The 17388-nt window shown below is 35.9% G+C and overlaps 2 protein-coding genes across 2 annotated transcripts; one reads left to right on the top strand and one right to left on the bottom strand.

Annotated features, from left to right (window-relative positions):
• Positions 1-3207: 3207 nt before the first annotated feature.
• On the top strand, positions 3208-12295 carry LOC147848618 (vacuolar protein sorting-associated protein 51 homolog). Its single transcript, XM_087338307.1, has 20 exons — positions 3208-3423; positions 5736-5875; positions 6089-6143; positions 6225-6332; positions 6418-6516; positions 6623-6700; positions 6779-6856; positions 7177-7332; positions 7456-7556; positions 7925-8001; positions 9352-9425; positions 9515-9581; positions 9668-9798; positions 9916-10188; positions 10421-10537; positions 11018-11089; positions 11178-11228; positions 11305-11538; positions 11771-11947; positions 12102-12295. The coding sequence occupies exons 1-20, from the start codon at positions 3262-3264 to the stop codon at positions 12213-12215; spliced, it is 2364 nt and encodes a 787-aa protein (XP_087194433.1). The 5' UTR covers positions 3208-3261; the 3' UTR covers positions 12216-12295.
• A 1009-nt stretch (positions 12296-13304) lies between these two features.
• On the bottom strand, positions 13305-17161 carry LOC147848619 (uncharacterized; the record flags this gene model as incomplete). Its single annotated transcript, XM_087338310.1, has 8 exons — positions 13305-14035; positions 14138-14258; positions 14592-15274; positions 15372-15473; positions 16002-16071; positions 16197-16311; positions 16644-16783; positions 16863-17161. Coding segments are annotated over 8 exons (1635 nt in total), but the record flags the coding sequence as incomplete, so codon positions are not given.
• Positions 17162-17388: the final 227 nt, after the last annotated feature.

The following is a 17388-nucleotide window of genomic DNA, read 5'->3' on the forward strand; positions in this document are numbered from 1 at the left end:
AACAGAATACTAAAAAAACGGAATCGGCCTAACATCCTCCCCAGAATATGATGTAGGCAACCACTTCCATTCTCATGGGTCCCAATTCAATTCACATAATGGTTTTTTCCCCACTACCCATAGATCCCACCATGGATGCACGTCATTAGGATTAGGGTCAAGAACCCAACCCTTATCTACATTAGCTAGAATTCTAATAGGTTTTAATATAGCCTTAGCCAAACATTCATCTTCCAGGGTAATCATCCCTAATCATCCATCTTGTAGAACATCATAACTTAAGAAAGTACCATCATCTCCAAGGCCACGAACTCCCAATAAAACCTGAAAATTTGAAAATAATCCCATTCACTTATGACAATTAGAAAGTATATTATATTGCAAGGGTAACCGCAACTTCCTTAACTCATCAACTATCACATTTCCTCCTCTTATTCCTCTACATTCTTGTTGAATAATATGAGTCGGGTTGTGAACAAACTGTTGCCAATTACTAAGTGATGAGGCAAAAGATGAGTCCACTTGAGCCCAATTTAATCTGCCCCTCGCATTTTATAGTTCTGCGATTTGTTACCAACTTCTAAGTTGATGTCCACATATCTCATTGTGATTTGCCAATTATGTAAAGGAAAGGTGAACCAAAACTGAATGGTTGTCGATTCCTATATGCAACATTACATGTATGGTTTCAACATTTGAATGTACAATGCATAAACGAGCTACTTCCAACCAAATTATCAAAGAGATTGTATTTGGATAATTGATAAACACAAAAAACAAAAGGTGTGCATTGAATATGTAGTACATACCTAAGACAACGTGACGACTTATGTAATGAACAATCACAAATTTATTCTAGTCAAGGGACAACATTACAAACTAATTTATTCTACATGTTTCAAACGAAGAGTGAGCATATAGAGGACCAGTGAGATATATCAAACACGTTGTCCATTATCACAACATGCAACATACGAGATGCATGTTGTAATTCAACATGATCCACAATTGGATATTGCATGTATTGGATGTGAACAAAAAGTTGTAGTTAAGGAAATCTTGACAGGTGCTCAATCACAACTCAATGAGTTCACTTCATTTAGTTTCCAATTATATTTCTTCCATGAAAGTCTAAATGTTGCTCGTTGAGATGACTATATTTCTTATGTTAGTTTTTCAATTGTTATTTGTATAATGGCTTAGATGTCACATCATTACTTTATATTTATTGTATAAATGCAATGTTTATTCCTTTTATTTATCTCCATTAACCTCAATGATGGTTGGTTGTATTCCATTGTTTCATGCGTGGCATTGGGCCTTATCCATAAGATTTTATGAAAATGATTACTTTCTTTCTCACCTTAATAATCAAGGCATACAACCTTTATTAATCTTGGTGGATGTGAAATGCCCATCCTTCCTCTTCATATTTGCCCATCTCACCTAATAATCCACCCTTTCTTTTTTTGCAACTCAATCGTGAAGTCACTAATAGTCACTGGTTAGTCATCATTATATTCTAATTTTAAAAGTCCATGACATGTCATCGACCAAATCCGTAACCAACTTGCACGTCCAACTCAATTGCTTACTTGTTTCTCTAATGTTCTTGGCACATGCTCTCTATGTATAACTTTCATTCTACATATAGACCATTTCTCCACGTGACTCTAATATCATTTCTCTTACGCTTTGCCTACAGGGGAACTCGGTACATGTAATCATTGCAATGTTGAAAGTTAATGGCCCACATGAGTTGATATTCAATTCAACATAAACAAATTGAGACCTTACAAGTTACGATCCACGATTTATGGAGAATAAGTTATTTTATAAAACATTGGCTTTAGTACGAGGATATTATATTTAAGACCTAGCAATTCACACTTCATGGAAAAGAATATCTAACAATGTTTGTACACACCAAAAGAGTTCACTGCATTCACCTTTCCTGTTATGGGGATTGGGACATTAGGAATAAACTAGTAGCGTGCATTATCTCAAAGAGAAAGACGAAGAGTTTTTCTAATTAATGCAAAATCAAACTCACTAATTACATTTAAAGCCATATCCTTATTGTTCTTAAGCATATAGAATATTTGAAAATGTGAAATTCCAAAATAAAAACTCAATGATTTTACATGCAAATCTAATGTCAAACAACATTGCTCACACAATGTTCTCTAGTATGCAATATCAATATATCCTTGGTAATTGCCTTCTTTTAAACAATTATGTATAGGTATTTTATCTCGTGGTTCATTGTCACCTTAAGACCCATCAAATGCGAGTATGAACATTGCACATCATTCCTTCATCCATCTCAAGAAACCACAATGTTGCCAAACCTTGAGTTCCAAGAGGGATGCATTTGACACACTTATATAATCAAGAGGATGGAGCTTCTAGGGTGATGTATCCCCTCCCTATTAATGATTATATTCACTCATTTATCTTTCTCAATAAACTAAAAATAAGATAAAAACTCGGTAACTTCATCATTGTATTAGCATTAAAATATACTTCAAATATTGCATCCTTGATAAATTAGGACCATAGTTATAAAAGTTAGGTCATCACAATGAACTCATTTCGGTCATTCGATGAGGGACGTGTAAATTGGTTGTAAGGTTTTAGTGAAATAGAATTAAAATGCATAGAGGGTAAAGGGATAAGATAAGACATACATGTTTCTTAATCGTTGTATTGATGCGTGTATTCATTTTAGTTGAACTTAAGAAACCTTTGAGGCATCCATAGTTGAACGAGAGACATTAGTGTGTTTATGTGTACAGTGTTTAAGATAACGGTGTATTGAATGTGTTGGTTTTTAGGATGAAACGAAGAAAGATGAGAGAGTATCACATGGGGTTGTACAGGTACATAACGATTGATGTATCCAGAGATGAGGGATGTCATGAGAACCCTAATTGATTATGTGGTGAGTTGATAGAGAGAGGTGCCTAGATGGGATATAGCTCACTTAAAGAGGTTAAGGCAACACATGTACATATATATACACATGCATATACATACATACATACATACATACATACATACATGATACATACATACATACATGATACATACATGATACATACATACATACATACATACATACATACATACATGTAGGTGCGCGAGATAGGGGCATTTGGAGAATTTATGAAAACTGAAGGGCATTTTGGGGAGATACAAATTTGTTATTATCTCTGATTCCTGACGACGACTACGAAGAAGCAGCAGCACAGCTCAGTGATGGCTGAAGAACTCGAATCGAAGACGAAGCGCGTGAGGGATCTGCTGAACAGCTTCTATGGAGAAGAAAATGATCTCTCCCCCTCCCATATCTCGCGCAGAGACACGATCCATGCCATCAACAGCAAAGATTTTGATGCAGAACGCTATATGTCCTCCCTGGTTCGTTCGTCCTTCACTTTTTTGTTTCTTTCTCTTTCATTTATTTTTTCCTAAATATTTTAGATCTAATGGTGAATCTTAAGATTTTAGGAAATGAAGAGTTAGCAGCAAGATTGTTTGAAGTATTTTTTTGGTTCTTTATTTCTTTTTGAACTTTTTTGGATCTAATGCCGAATCTGTAGAGTTTAGGAAAGTGAGAGCAAGAAACCGTTCGAAGAATTTTGTTGTTTTTAATAGTGTAAAAGCTTGAAATGCATTTATTTGGCTGGTTCGAGTTTGGATTTTAGATCTGTATTTCAATAAATCTAAGTTTAGGCTACAAATGTGCTTGGATCCTAATCTATATCTAATAAAAGCAATCTCCTTAGAAATATCTTATAGTTTCTCATGCTTCGGAAGCATATTCATTTTGTTTCTGCCTCAATTTACTTTGTATGTTAACGATTGGTAATCGGATGAACTTCCACTTTTTTCGAATTTCTGAAGCCATTCATTTTCTTTCTTTCTCTTGAACTTTCACATTTTAAAGTAATCAAGGAAAACGAAATTGGTCATGGTTTCTTTTGTCTGTTTAGCTCCGAACTATTATTATTAAGCCATATACTTGAGCAGCTTACCAGCTTTTGAGATTCAACACTGTTTTTTGACAATGTAGGAAATCCTCAGTTTCAGGATGTTCTGATACTTTAAAGTGATATTCTTTGAAGCATACTTCGTAGTTTTACATGATTTAGAAGCTCAAAATTCGTCCATTTTCTTTATTTTTCTCTGTAGGTCTCTATTTTTAATTATGTTCTTTGATTAATTGAATGTAGCTACGTATCCAATGCCTAAAATGTAGGAATCAAAATTTAATAATGATACTTTTCAGGTGTATCTCGTAGTCTTTCATGTTTTGGAACTCTCCCATGCTGTTACTATTTCTTTGGTTTTTTGAATTTAATGATGTATTCAAACAGTCTAGCCCTTCTCTAGTAACATAATTTTGTACAAAATTTGGATCTTAACTCTGCCGACATAGGAATTAGAGATTCAAATCCATCGAATTCAGCTCTGAAATTTCTCGGTTCCAAATTCCAATTAAAAGTGGGCCTCTTTGAAGTAGATTTGAATCTCTAGAAATATTTATTTTCTTTACCTTTTTAATTTAGCACATCATATCATGGAATCGTTCGATGTCCCATGCTCTAGAAGCTCATAAAACTTTGGCTCCAGAGTATCATCAGATTTGTGGATAATCCACTCTCCATGATAGGACATCAATTAAGATCCTATCTGACGGATAATAAAAGGGTCCAAGGTGTGTGCATTGTAGATGAGATGCGGTTGTCACTCTGCGAATCTCACCAGTTGTTGTTCCATGCTTTAGAAACTTGTTAAACATTGGCTCCAGAGGGTCACCGGATTTCTAGATAAATCACTTTTTATGGTTATCCATCAATTAAGACTCCATCTGGCAGATGATAAAGGGCCCTCAGGTGTTTGCTGTGTAGATGAGATGATGTCATCACTCTGCAAATTTCAATTTCCCAAAAAAAATACTCTAATGGCAATGCATCTCCAAGTGAGTGGATGAACATCGCTTCTCAATTGATTTTTCATATCGCTCCCAATGAAATCAGACAATGTGGTACATACCCAAGGCCATCCACTTTTTGGCAGCAATTGTTCATAGCTTCCACGCCCTCTGATGTGAAATGATCAATTGAGGAATGTAATGCAAATCAGTGTGTGTGTATAATAATGTAAGTAGACACAATTTCTGATATCTTACTAAAATTAAAATTTTTAGATGTAACTTTTATGAATGAAATGGATGATGAGTTTTAAAAATCTGGAATCTTCTAATTCTATTCCATTTTTATCAGATTGAAGAAAAATAAGTTGTAGTGGAATGAATTAAATGGTGAAACTGAAACTAGTCAATACTTTTATGAATGAAATGGTTTATGAGCTTTTTTAATCCGGAATCTTCTCATTCTATACCATTTTGATCAGATTGAAGAAAAATAAGTTGTAGTGTAATGAATTAAACGGTGAAACTGAAACTAATCAATACTTCTATGAATGAAATGGATGAGGAGCTTTTTAAATCTGGAGTCTTCTTATTCTATATCATTTTGATCAGATTGATGAAAAATAAGTTGTATTTGAATGAATGAAATGGTGAAACTGAAACTAGTCAATACTGGAGACATATATTGTACATATATCTCTGATATACTTTTTCTAATGTGCTCTAAAAGTTAGACTCAAGGATCCACAAGAAATAGACTTTTCATGATCTAGTTTCATTCTGACCTGACTTGCAGGTGCATAAAACAGACCTTGAGGGTCTGCTTAAAAAACATGTTGAAATGGCTGCTGAAATAAAGAACCTTGACAGTGACATGCAAATGCTGGTATATGAGAATTATAACAAGTTCATTAGTGCTACGGACACGATAAGAAGGTAAAATTTAATGCACACACACATTGCTATATATGGTCCACCATACCTAAATCATTCTAACATGCGTTGGTAGAAGAAAGGGGAGTTGGCTTATAACATGTCTCACCACCCAAAAGTTCTCAAAGAGAAGGGGAAACATGCTATTTGTGAAAGGAGGGGGTGGTAATTAACAGACATTCCCAATCTCATAATTGGTTTTTAAAACGTTTACAGGATGAAGGAAAATATCACAGGTATGGAGTCAAATGTTGAGCAGCTCCTTAACAAAGTAAGAGTTCTGACATATTTTGTTTGTACAGTATCGTCATTGACTGAAGATGCTTATTGCATTGATGATATTTCTATTTAGGTAACTGTTGTAAGGACTAGTAGTGATGGTGTCAATGCATCACTATTTGAGAGAAGGGGGCGAATCGAAGAGTTGAATGGGACACGTGGTCTTCTTAGGAAAGTGCAGGTACCTAAGTAATAATCAAGTATGGGATTTTGTACCCATTATGTGCGTTTCCTATTACTAAATGTATACTGTGTGCTATGTATAGTTTGTTTTTGACCTGCCCAAAAGACTTCGAAAGTGCCTGAAATCAGAGGCTTATCGAGATGCAGTAAGATTTTACAAAGGGGCTCTTCCTATTTTGAAGGTAATTGAGAATCAATATTGTGCATTACGGTTTTGAGGTAATACCTTCTTACTAGACGCTGCATTGCTTCAGTGAAAATATTGCTTATGGCATTCTTTTAGGGTAGGCGTATGGAAAAACATCGTTTCAAAGTTGCAAGGAAGAATCAGAAGAGGTGATGGCAATAATTTCAAAAAGACTACAGGTAAGTCATTGCGTTTTTACTCTATGGTTTTGTACTGTATATGTATAGGTAGCTTTTGCTGAATGTCTTCTGATGCAGGCTCATGTAATGGCAGATTCAGAGCCAATAGCTTCCCGTGCAGAAGCTGTTGGATTATTACGGGAACTAGACCATCCGGTATGCATATCATGTGACAGCACAATTAATGTTGTAGAAATCCTACATATATCATAATCGAGAGAGGGATTATATAAATTAGTCATGTAAAGAATACATTATCATCACCATTGTAGCGAGTCACTGGTTTGGTAGTACGCTATCGTATTAGAGTTTAATTGAGTGTCTATTTATGTTGATATAAGGTTTTGATCATAGTTATTGGTCTGAGTTTTGCTCAAAGTAACTTTGGGGAGTTAAGGTTTCGCTTTATTACGTACTATCAATTGCATGTGTTGTCCATGATAACAAGAAACAAGTTTGGGACCTTATTGCTTCAGATTGAAAACATAATGGATATATATTTGACTGGAGTTTTAGAACGGCTTGCCGTGGCCCTTCAAGGAGTTGAAGGCATTTCAAAGAAGTCAAATGATGCACCTATGAATGATTCCGAACATCAGTCACCAAGGAAGTTGATGGAGACTATTAATAAGGTGTAATTTCTAATACATTATGTAGTTTCCTCATTGAAAATCTTTTGTTCCAAGGATGATTCCTGTGCTGAATTAGATCAAGGATATCAAGTCTTGTAACCTTCAAATATTCCATCATACCAGGAGTTTCTGTCAGACTTTGCTCAATCAGCATCGATGTTCAAAAGTATTTTTCCAATGGCTGAAAAACGTCTCACTGAAGCTGCAACGGACTTATTCCGAAAGTAAGATTTTGTCTTCAAGCTAGCGCAATTTGGTTCCAGGAGTGGATTAGGATACTTGATGTCATAGTACGTAATATTCCTGTTTGTTAGCCCAAACGTTCGTATGAAAACGAATGCGTATGTTATTAAATCATTCTTGTGGTTTTTTTTACACTTTATACCTTAACTTACCTTAACTTTCTTACCCTAAAAAAGAAAACCTTATAATAAATAATGAGTGCAAAAGTATGGTATTCAGTATTTAGTATTTACCATACTTCGAGGGTGTTTCTCTTACACGAATGATAAGATTGTGCGTGAATGCGAATGCACGAATGGTACGTATGCTTCATACTATGCTTGATGTTATTTTAAACTTTGTTATCCAGGTATCTTGCAAGTGTGCAGAAATCATTACAGCCTGACTTTGGAGATCCTTCTGCAAGTGAACTTATATCTGCTTTGAGTAAGATGAAGGAACTCTCCCCTTTTTACTTTTGGTTTTGATTAGTTAAGAGTCATTGTAGTGAAAATAATTATTGATTTGGTGCTGTTGTAATGCTACATGACTTTCCATGTAATGTATACCGTATGATGCTTGGTTATGTATCAGAGTTGTGGGGATAAGACATTGTGTTATGCACTGGATATTGTCAAATGGATCTGGCTATTCATAAGTGGACACTGATGTGATTAATATCCTTATTCCACTCTCTTTCACAGACTGAGGAAGGGGGAAAGGTGGATTCTGAGGAGAAGTCTGAAAATAATAACAAGAAAATACCTATTCTATGTCAATTATGAATACTCTTATAATAAAGATGAAGTAATATTGAGAGAAATGAGCCTCATCAGCATTGCATGCTACATGACTTTCCATGTAATGCATACCACATTATGCTTGGTTATGTATCAGAATTGTGGGGATAGAGCATTGTGTTATGCATTGGATATTTGTCAAATGGATCTGGAAATCCATAAATGGACACTGATGTGATTAATATCCTTATTCCACTCTCTTAGACAGACTGGGAGAGGGGGAAAGATGGATTCTGAGGAGATGTCTGAAAATAATAACAAGAAAATACCTCTTTTATGTAAATGTTAATACTTATATAATAAATTTGAAGTCATATCGAGAGAAATGAGCCTCATTTGCATAGCCTGTGTAAGGCTCTCTCCTCTCAATGCATGTGTATAAAAACCAGATCGTATAATCTCATGTGCTCATCTTTTGTTATTACTTTTAATAGATCAGTGCTTTTAATCTTCTCATAACCATGTTCCCAATCTTTGATCTTCCATATTTTTAAGAACTTTGGAAAGACACAGGAGAGGGGAGATGGAAGGAGTGGTGGCATATCCACTAAAGGAAAATGGAGGAAGAATGAAAGTTTGGGGAGTGGAGATGGGAGGTTGATGACATATTCAACAAGTGGCCTATGAGACAGATCAGATGTGCAAAAGGCCCTCTGTTATTGGATAAAGTGTAAAGAAACAGTGCAAGGATGATAATAATGGAATGCAAGATGCTATATTATTTGGATTTATTATGCAACCATTGGCATACAAGACATATCAGACGTGCAAAAGGCCTTCTGTTATTGGAGACAGTACAAAAAAAAAACAATGCAAGGATGATAATAATGGAGTACAAGATGCTTATATTATCCTGAATTACGAGAATGATGCTTAGCATCAAAGAGAATGTTAAGTGGGAGTAGAAGTATTAGGCAGTGGGTGATGCGTATTGTACTTGTAATTTTTATTCTACACATCATGCTGACTTATGTCACAATTTTATTTTATCCTGCAGAAATTTTATCCACAGATGTCACTCAAATGGATGAAGTTGTACCTGATGCAGGTCTTCCTCTGCTTGCGTTGCAGGTACTGTACATTCGATTTCTACCAGTGATCTTTTTGATATTAAGGTCTATCTGTTCCTTTTCCTTGAAGAAAACTGATGCTGATTGCAGGCAGCAGAAGGTGCTGTGAGACAACATGTCACCCGAAGATTTAGAGGACTGCATGATAATTTGATTGGTAATGATGTTAGGATGTTAAATTGCTGCGTGTTTCAAGTTGTGAACATCATCTCATGATCATATTTCAATGTCTTTGAAACCCAGCTGCTCTTTTGGTGGCTAACTCAATACAAGCTAGAAACAATAAAGATATTGTGAATGGAAAGAAATCACTGGAAAGAGTGCTCTTAAATGCTCAAAATATCATTTTTCAAGGCAGTCTTGACATGTTGTCGGTAGAATCTCCTTGGACCAAAAGTTTTGATTCCTTTTGAGAGGCCTGAACATGCAATTCTGTAAATGCTGATGATATTCTTTGGCATTGCACTTTTCTCTTTTGTATTTCCGTGCAGAATTTGAAAGAGCTTCTTGATGATAAAGGGGATTTAATGGTCAATTGGCGCTCACTCTATGTTGACTTGGTACAAGGAGGTATTCAAGATCTTTTTGTGATGCTGAATCATCGTTTTCTGGCAATGTGCACATCAACACCACATGACAACTCCAAACAAGAGGGTGTACCTGAAGATAGCAGAAAAAAGATTCTTGCATCAAGTGGGCTTGTGTTACTGCTTGCTCGATTTTCAATCTATATAGAACAGTTCGCTGTTCCAAAGATAACAGAGGTATCCCGATGAGTACAAGTATTTTGATGAGTCTAGCTCTTTAGCCAGGGTCATTTGTTGTATCACTTATTTAGTGTACGTAATACTTATTGTGGTCATACTTAATGAAAGAAGTTATGATGCACATGGCTTCAAATGGCAATAGCAGTGCTTGAGCAAATGTATTCAACAAGTTAGCAATAATTCTTTCTGTAGTTGGGTTGCAAATAAATATGTTAAGCCATAAATACAGGAAATAGCTGCTTCATTCACTGGAGGTGGAACACAAGGTTCCAAGGATCGGCCTCCATTTATACCAACAGAGATTTGTAGACTTTACAGAGCAACAGGAGATCAACTTCTTCAGCATGTGAGTTCAAATTGACTATTACAGCTTGTCAAAATGTAACATGAAATTGAAGACTATCCAATTTCTCCTAGTGTTGTTTTTGCATGATTTCATCACAAGGACCAAGTTTTTGTGATTAACAGAGGTGGTGTAAAATGCAAATATTTTTATCTGATCATACTTGTTGTGAATCACTGAAGTATGAGGAGGTGGTTTTCAGAATGCTCACACACCACATTTTATATTTTAGGGGTTTAGGCTATTATTACCCTTGTGACCTGTATTGAGGCGTAATCACGAATCTCAGTGTATTCTTCCTTCTAACGTATGTGTGATGTAAATAAGATGCTCCATGCAATCATTGGAATGATGGCTACTGTTATGATCTGTATTGCTGGTCATGTTTAGATACATTTGTTTACTAGGATGACTCTTTTGCAGTACTGATTGTGGCATATTTGGTGGGGTAATCAACACGTTATCTTGTACATTGTTTTGCAGTATGTCTTAATCCAATCGAAGAAGCTCTCAATGTTGATAAAGAAAAGTGTGACAACGCCCAATTGGCTTAAGGTGGGGTGGGTAAAAGCCTTTGGTTCTGAATGTTATATATATTTTTGTTTTTGTTCTTCCTTAATAAAATTGAATAGTTTGTTTACAGTACAAGGAACCACGAGAGGTGCGGATGTTTGTGGATTTATATCTACAAGAGGTAAGCTTAATTTTCATATTTATGCAAGACAAGCTTCTGCATATCTGAAAGTTTGGCTTTGGAAATTGTCCTGTAGATTGAGACCATGAGCATTGAGGTTAAAGAAGTGCTTGAACCAGGAACTCTACGAACACACAGGCGATCGGATAGCACAGGAAGTGCAAGTTCTTCAAGAAGCAATCCTTTACGAGAAGACCGAATCAGCCGTTCAAGCATCGCTCAAAGGACTAAGAGTCATTTGTTAGAAAGAGATGTTGCGAAGCTATTTAAACAAAAAGTGGAGATCTTCACCAAGTTGGAGTACACTCAGGTTTTACTATTTGATAGCCAAAAAACATTTTGAAGTAATTCCCATTGAAGTTGAGAGAGTCAAGGAGGATTAGGATACTGATGATGATGAATTACTATTAGTAATAGAACGATGTGGGATTAACTTTACATTTTGTATATACATATATAGTCTTTACCTCCAAGGGATTGCAATTAAGGATTGTGAGTGAGCAAAATGGAAATATTTATTTAACATTCCACATGGCTTGTAGGGATCTGTCATCTCAACTGTTATCAAACTGAGCCTCAAGAGTTTCCAGGAGTATGTGAGGCTAGAAACTTTCAGCAGGAGTGGGTTTCAGCAGATACAGGTTGATACTCAATACTTGCGGGATCCTTTACGAGAGGTCGTTGATGACGAAGATATCATTCAATTCCTCTTGGATGAGGTGCGCTAGAGGAAGTGAAGGCCCCCTTACTATTTTTCGATTGAATGATGGAAAAGAAAAACAATACTGAACGATAAAATGATGTCAGTTAGGATCAAACTTAAGTCAAAAGTCATGTTTAAGAACAATGTTGCCATTTCCTTGTGTTTTGTAGGTTTCTTCTGCAGCAGCAGAGAGGTGTGTTGATGCTAGTCCTCTTGAATCACCCATAGTAGATAAACTTATACAAGCAAAGAAGGCAAAACGTGCTGAGATTGGTGGAGCATAGCTTTCATTGATGATTTTGTTTCAGATTATTCTGAGGATCCTGTTGGTCTTTTTATCTGTTGAATAATTCATTACACATAAGTGAGCCAGATTCTTAAATTTTCATTAGAAAATTTTATTTCTTGAACATTTAGAATCTCTTCATTTCGTGTAAGAATCATTTTTTTCAATGTAGATGTCTTTTTGTAATGTAGTTCCTAGCAATAATTTTCACATTTGTAAATATAAAATTATGCACACAAATAGTTATGGATTGACAATGTTTCTTAAAGCAATAGATGTGGGTAAGAGTGTGCAGTGCAAGGGAGTTAAATGTGTGTACGATAGGCATAGTTATCTGTTTCATGAAATTAAGAACCTAGCTTTGAAATATTGAGAACCTAGGTATTGAAATTAAGAACCTAGTCAATATTTCCAAAGATATTGAAGAACCTTCGACCTTTTTTGAGGCAGAGCTACAAACCTCTCTATTTGTCTGATCTTAGCACCAACCTTGAACAAATGGTGTGCTAGAAAGGATTTTTTGAGCTAGAGACAACTACTGTGAAAGAAAGGATTTGCCATGGATATTGGGGACTTGAATACGATTATATACCATCCTAGTCTCAACCATAAGTAATGCTGACTAGGGATTGGTGGACGTTTATATATATAAAGGGGAGTATGGTCACGAGGGTGAAGTGATGAAAGGAACACTGGCTGCAGTGGAGGTTGTGGTTTATGATAGAAACATTGCACTTGTTTGCATAGTGTCGATCATATACCATCCTAGTCTCAACCTTAAATAATGCTGATGTTATATAGATACAGGTATGGTTGCAAGGGTGAAGTTATGAAAGGACACATGCCACAATGGAGGTTGCAGTTTATGATAGAAACAAGAAACATGCTGTAATATTGCACACACCATTGCAGTTGTTTGGATAGTGCAAATTCAGATTTAACGAACAATCCTCACATAGAGTTGCGGTTGAATTTCATTTTGGAAACAAAAAGAAAATGCATGAGCCTTGTAGTTTGGGTTCAACAAACTTTTAGTGGGAGAAACCCTATTCTTCTGATACATAAACCAACTCAATTTTGGTTTGACAAGTTTCAGCAAGAAAATTCTATTCTGATCTTTTACATAAAGCTGCTGAGACAAGTTTCAATCATACATATTATATATGGATATACACCCCTGTGACCAATTTTGAATGCACATACATAGAATAACATTTTCCTTTCGTTACAAACTACTTTTGCATACGACCAGATTATTTTTTCATCCTTTTGTGTATGACATACCCTTCTTTGTTGACTTGGCCTCTCCTTATAAACTCCTTAGGGAATATCATGGTTTCCGTGGCTTTATAAAGATCAGTAAGAGATGCTTAGTTTTATGCTGTTTGCTGAAATACCATACAATGGAATTGCCTCCTCGTTGAAAGTCTTCTCTTCATGAAGACTACTTCACAAAAGTATCCAACTCGTACACATATAAAATGTATCTTGTTCTGACTGCTTCACAAAAGTATCCAACTCGTACACATACAAAATATATCTCGTTTTGACTGATTCACGAAAGTATCCAACTCGTGCACGTATAATGTATCTTGTTCTGATTGCTTCATTAGGAGACCCGCCAAATATTTCTTTGAAAGGAAAGAACCTGCCTCAAAGCTACCGTTAAAATACCAGTAGGTCGCAAGATTCATCTGTCGGTATGGGAGCCGTTTATGTATCAATCTCAAACTTGGGCCTTTTCCTTGGTTCTTGTGGTTCTTTTGAAACACTAGTTTCTTTACTTTGTGAAGATGGCATTTCCATGTGCAATGCTGACTGTTAACGAAAAACAATGTATCAATTAATAAAGAGGACTGTATTTGAACGGTGAATAAAACTTAAAAAATTGACGTATAGTTAATATCTATGTACCCATACCATATTTGAGTTTGGCCCGACTGTATCACTAGGTTTACCCAAATCTATCTTCACTGATATTGTTGCTTGGCCCAAATCTATTCCAGAACTCTGTAATGCCCTTGTTAATGTGTCAAGCAACCTGCTGAGATGATGCCCATTAGAAGAAAAAAACGAAGTTAAACCAACACACAAAACCTTAGAAAATTTCTAAAATCCTAAACACGGAAGAATTCCCAATTACCCTACCGTCTGTGGCATCATCAGAAGAAAAAAACGAAGTTAAAACAACACATAAAACCTTAGAAAAATTCTAAAATCATAAACACGGAAGAATTCCCAGTTACCCTAGAGTCTCTCTCTCTCTGGGTTTTCTTTTTCTTCAGGGGTTGGGGGGGGCTAAACAAAATCTGAGGTTGGGCGTTCCCCAAAAAGTACAACTTATGAAAAAAATAACATTGCATGAGTCACTCACCCTTGTGAATAAGCACTAGATATGTTAATGACACCACCAAGAATTGCTGGAGGATCTTGGTTATTTTCAGCCATTCGCGCATCTTTCGGCCTATCATATTGACACCGTGCTCTTCTTTCTTCTTTGGCCCCATCAGAAACGTGTACTGAACTGTCATCATTATTCCCAGAATGCTTTATTGCATCAGGACGGTATAATTCTTTAAGTTGACAGTTGGATCTTTTACTATCCTCCAGTTCGTTATCTGATCTCTGATGATTTGTAACAGCTAGATTATTCTCCGAACTTCTGAATTTCTCGTGTTCATGATCCAAAGCATAACTTGAAGTTTGAGATGCCAAATGGTTATTTGACTGTTGTAAGCTAAGCAGAGAGCTCTTGGCCTTGACTTCATCATTGTAAATGCCATGACCAAACATATTATTATTATTAGCAGCACGAAACATAGGAATAGAATTAGCTTGCTCTGATGTAGATATTATCGATTGATGTTGAGGGAAAGTTAATGATGCAGGTTTAGAGACTAACAATTCAGAGGCTGCAACTGTATTCTCATTTGTTCTCAGTGGACTTTTTTCCATACATCCATTTGAATCTGAAATTTCCCTTGTGTTATAGTTTAAGGTGGAGACCAATGGAACATATGAACTGTTAGGAGTTGTCTCTCGATGCCCAGAATTCTTCTGCGATAAGTTCCCACGATAGCCAACATTGTTTAAAAATTAACATATGCACAAACACACTTATAACTTCCATTCAAATGATAATTTGGTCACCCACATCCCATGAGATGAGTTTTGTCCTTTCTTGCTGCAATATCCCATGTTCTCCAGTCTCATATCTTTTGACCTTTTCATGCAGCATTTGTATGTATTGAATAACCTAGCCAAGCAAGACCATAGGAAAATATGAGACTAAAAACCACAACCTAGACAAGGAAGACATAGAGTACGAGACTAACCAATACAATACAGCCAACTAAGACCACCACAGTCTCCCCAAGCAAGACCATAGCAATATACGAAACTATCTACCACTTATACCAATTCAAAAAATCTTACAAAAGGTCTAGGTTCTACACCACGAAACACACTTAGTACCAGGGTATCGAAATAAGGAACTTCAAGAAGTTACTGTTTATAATAATGCTTGGACGAATTTATTGATACCCTAACGATATAGAAAATTGGGGCAATCTTTCACAATGTCATAAAATTTACTTTATTTTTGACGGGCATTACTAGTAACTCTTAATTATTGTAACTTGGGAAATTTCTTTCTCATGGAAATAACCGAAAAAATTCAAAATCCTTGCAAAATAGCCGAATGCGATAAAGTGCTCTGTATGTTTTCCTTGCTCGTTACTACACACAATAAATGAAAATTTTGAAATAACTAAGTTCTAATTACCTCTAGTAAGAATGAAGCTTTATCCCTTTTCTGGTTGGCATTTGGCAACATTTGTCGTAGCATCTGAAACCTGCAAGCTTATGGCAGATTTATTGGGAAAAGAGTGCTGAAACAACACAAAATAGTGCACATGGCCTGATAGAATATTATTCACCCTATAGGCCACATAATCTCCTCATGCATTTTCTGTGGTACCTGTCATTGATTTTACTTCGTCTTCGTTGTTCTGTGGCAGAATGTTTGGACCTTGGGGTCATTCCCTTTCCATTGCCATCCATATTCCGCCGCCCTTCCTGTTGTACTGAATCAGCTGGAAACACTAGAAATAGTTATGGCTCGCTACATCCTCTTACCTTGATTATGTGTTTCTACAGCATTACTATGAAGCAATTAATGTCGGATTCAAAAATTTGCTATATGTGTTGAAATGCTATTATGAAGCAAGGACAACTGCATTTAATAATGTGGTTCAAATGCTTTGTTTAGAAAATAAGTGATGAACTTAACCTACACTTTTGAATGTGCTCCTCTTTCCTTGGGTTGCAATTATGTGTTGAAATGTTATTATGAAGTAAAGACAAATGTGTTGAATAATGTGGTTGAAAAGCTTTGTTTATAGAAATAGTGACTAACTTAACCTACATTTTCGAATGTGATCCTCTTTCTTTGGGTTGCAACCATATTGATCCATTGATTCATCATCGTCGTCGTCATCATCTTCTGAGAGTGCCTTTATTCTCTTATTGCTATCAGATATATCTAAACTCCCTTTTTGCCAGTGCCTTCAAATTTTGCAATATTTTAATGGTAAATGACAGCAGTGTATTCATGCAATGAAAAGAAATGGATACCAATTCTTACTTGTTAAGAGGCATTCCATGTGTAACATGCGATTTTGAAAGAAAATTCACATTTGGAGTCTTGTATTTTGACTGATGGTTTGACGCAATCTCCAAGGTTCCATTAACAAGAGCATATGGTATTTGCTGCTGGCTACAACTATACTCTAAGGTACTGTTCTGAGTGTTCCCAGCACCGAGTACAAATCCATTAGGTAACAGATTGAGGCTGTTGCTAGCTATGGGATTTAAGTGCTTCTGCAATGGCTGAAGCAAATCTTGTGTTGTAACACTAGAACTCTGAGATCCTGAAAAACTCACTCACAAACATTAACATGCATACAATTACTTCATTTTCCTTCTATACATAACTTAGGAAATGCTCGACATTGGCACTTTTTAAGCATCACAGGTCAATCAATTTGTACGTCAAGCTTGGATGTATGAATAAATTACTTCAAACGTGCTTACTAGCGCTACTGCTGAGCATCACAGATCAATTGGTATAACATCAAAATTGAGATTTATTTATGCTGTAGGAAATGCTT

This window comes from Azolla caroliniana, unplaced genomic scaffold (genome assembly GCF_043228905.1).
Source record: "Azolla caroliniana isolate FFs.n. ecotype wild unplaced genomic scaffold, voAzoCaro1.0.p SCAF_295, whole genome shotgun sequence".
Lineage (NCBI taxonomy): Eukaryota > Viridiplantae > Streptophyta > Polypodiopsida > Salviniales > Salviniaceae > Azolla > Azolla caroliniana.

What these genes read in the sequence shown, in the direction of transcription:
- LOC147848618 (XM_087338307.1), top strand. Translation starts at nt 3,262, where the DNA reads ATGGCTGAAGAACTCGAATCGAAGACGAAGCGCGTGAGGGATCTGCTG. An exon ending in TACGGGAACTAGACCATCCG is followed by an intron (nt 6,857 to 7,176) that starts GTATGCATATCA and finishes TTATTGCTTCAG; the next exon opens with ATTGAAAACATAATGGATAT. An exon ending in ACTGCATGATAATTTGATTG is followed by an intron (nt 9,582 to 9,667) that starts GTAATGATGTTA and finishes TTTGAAACCCAG; the next exon opens with CTGCTCTTTTGGTGGCTAAC.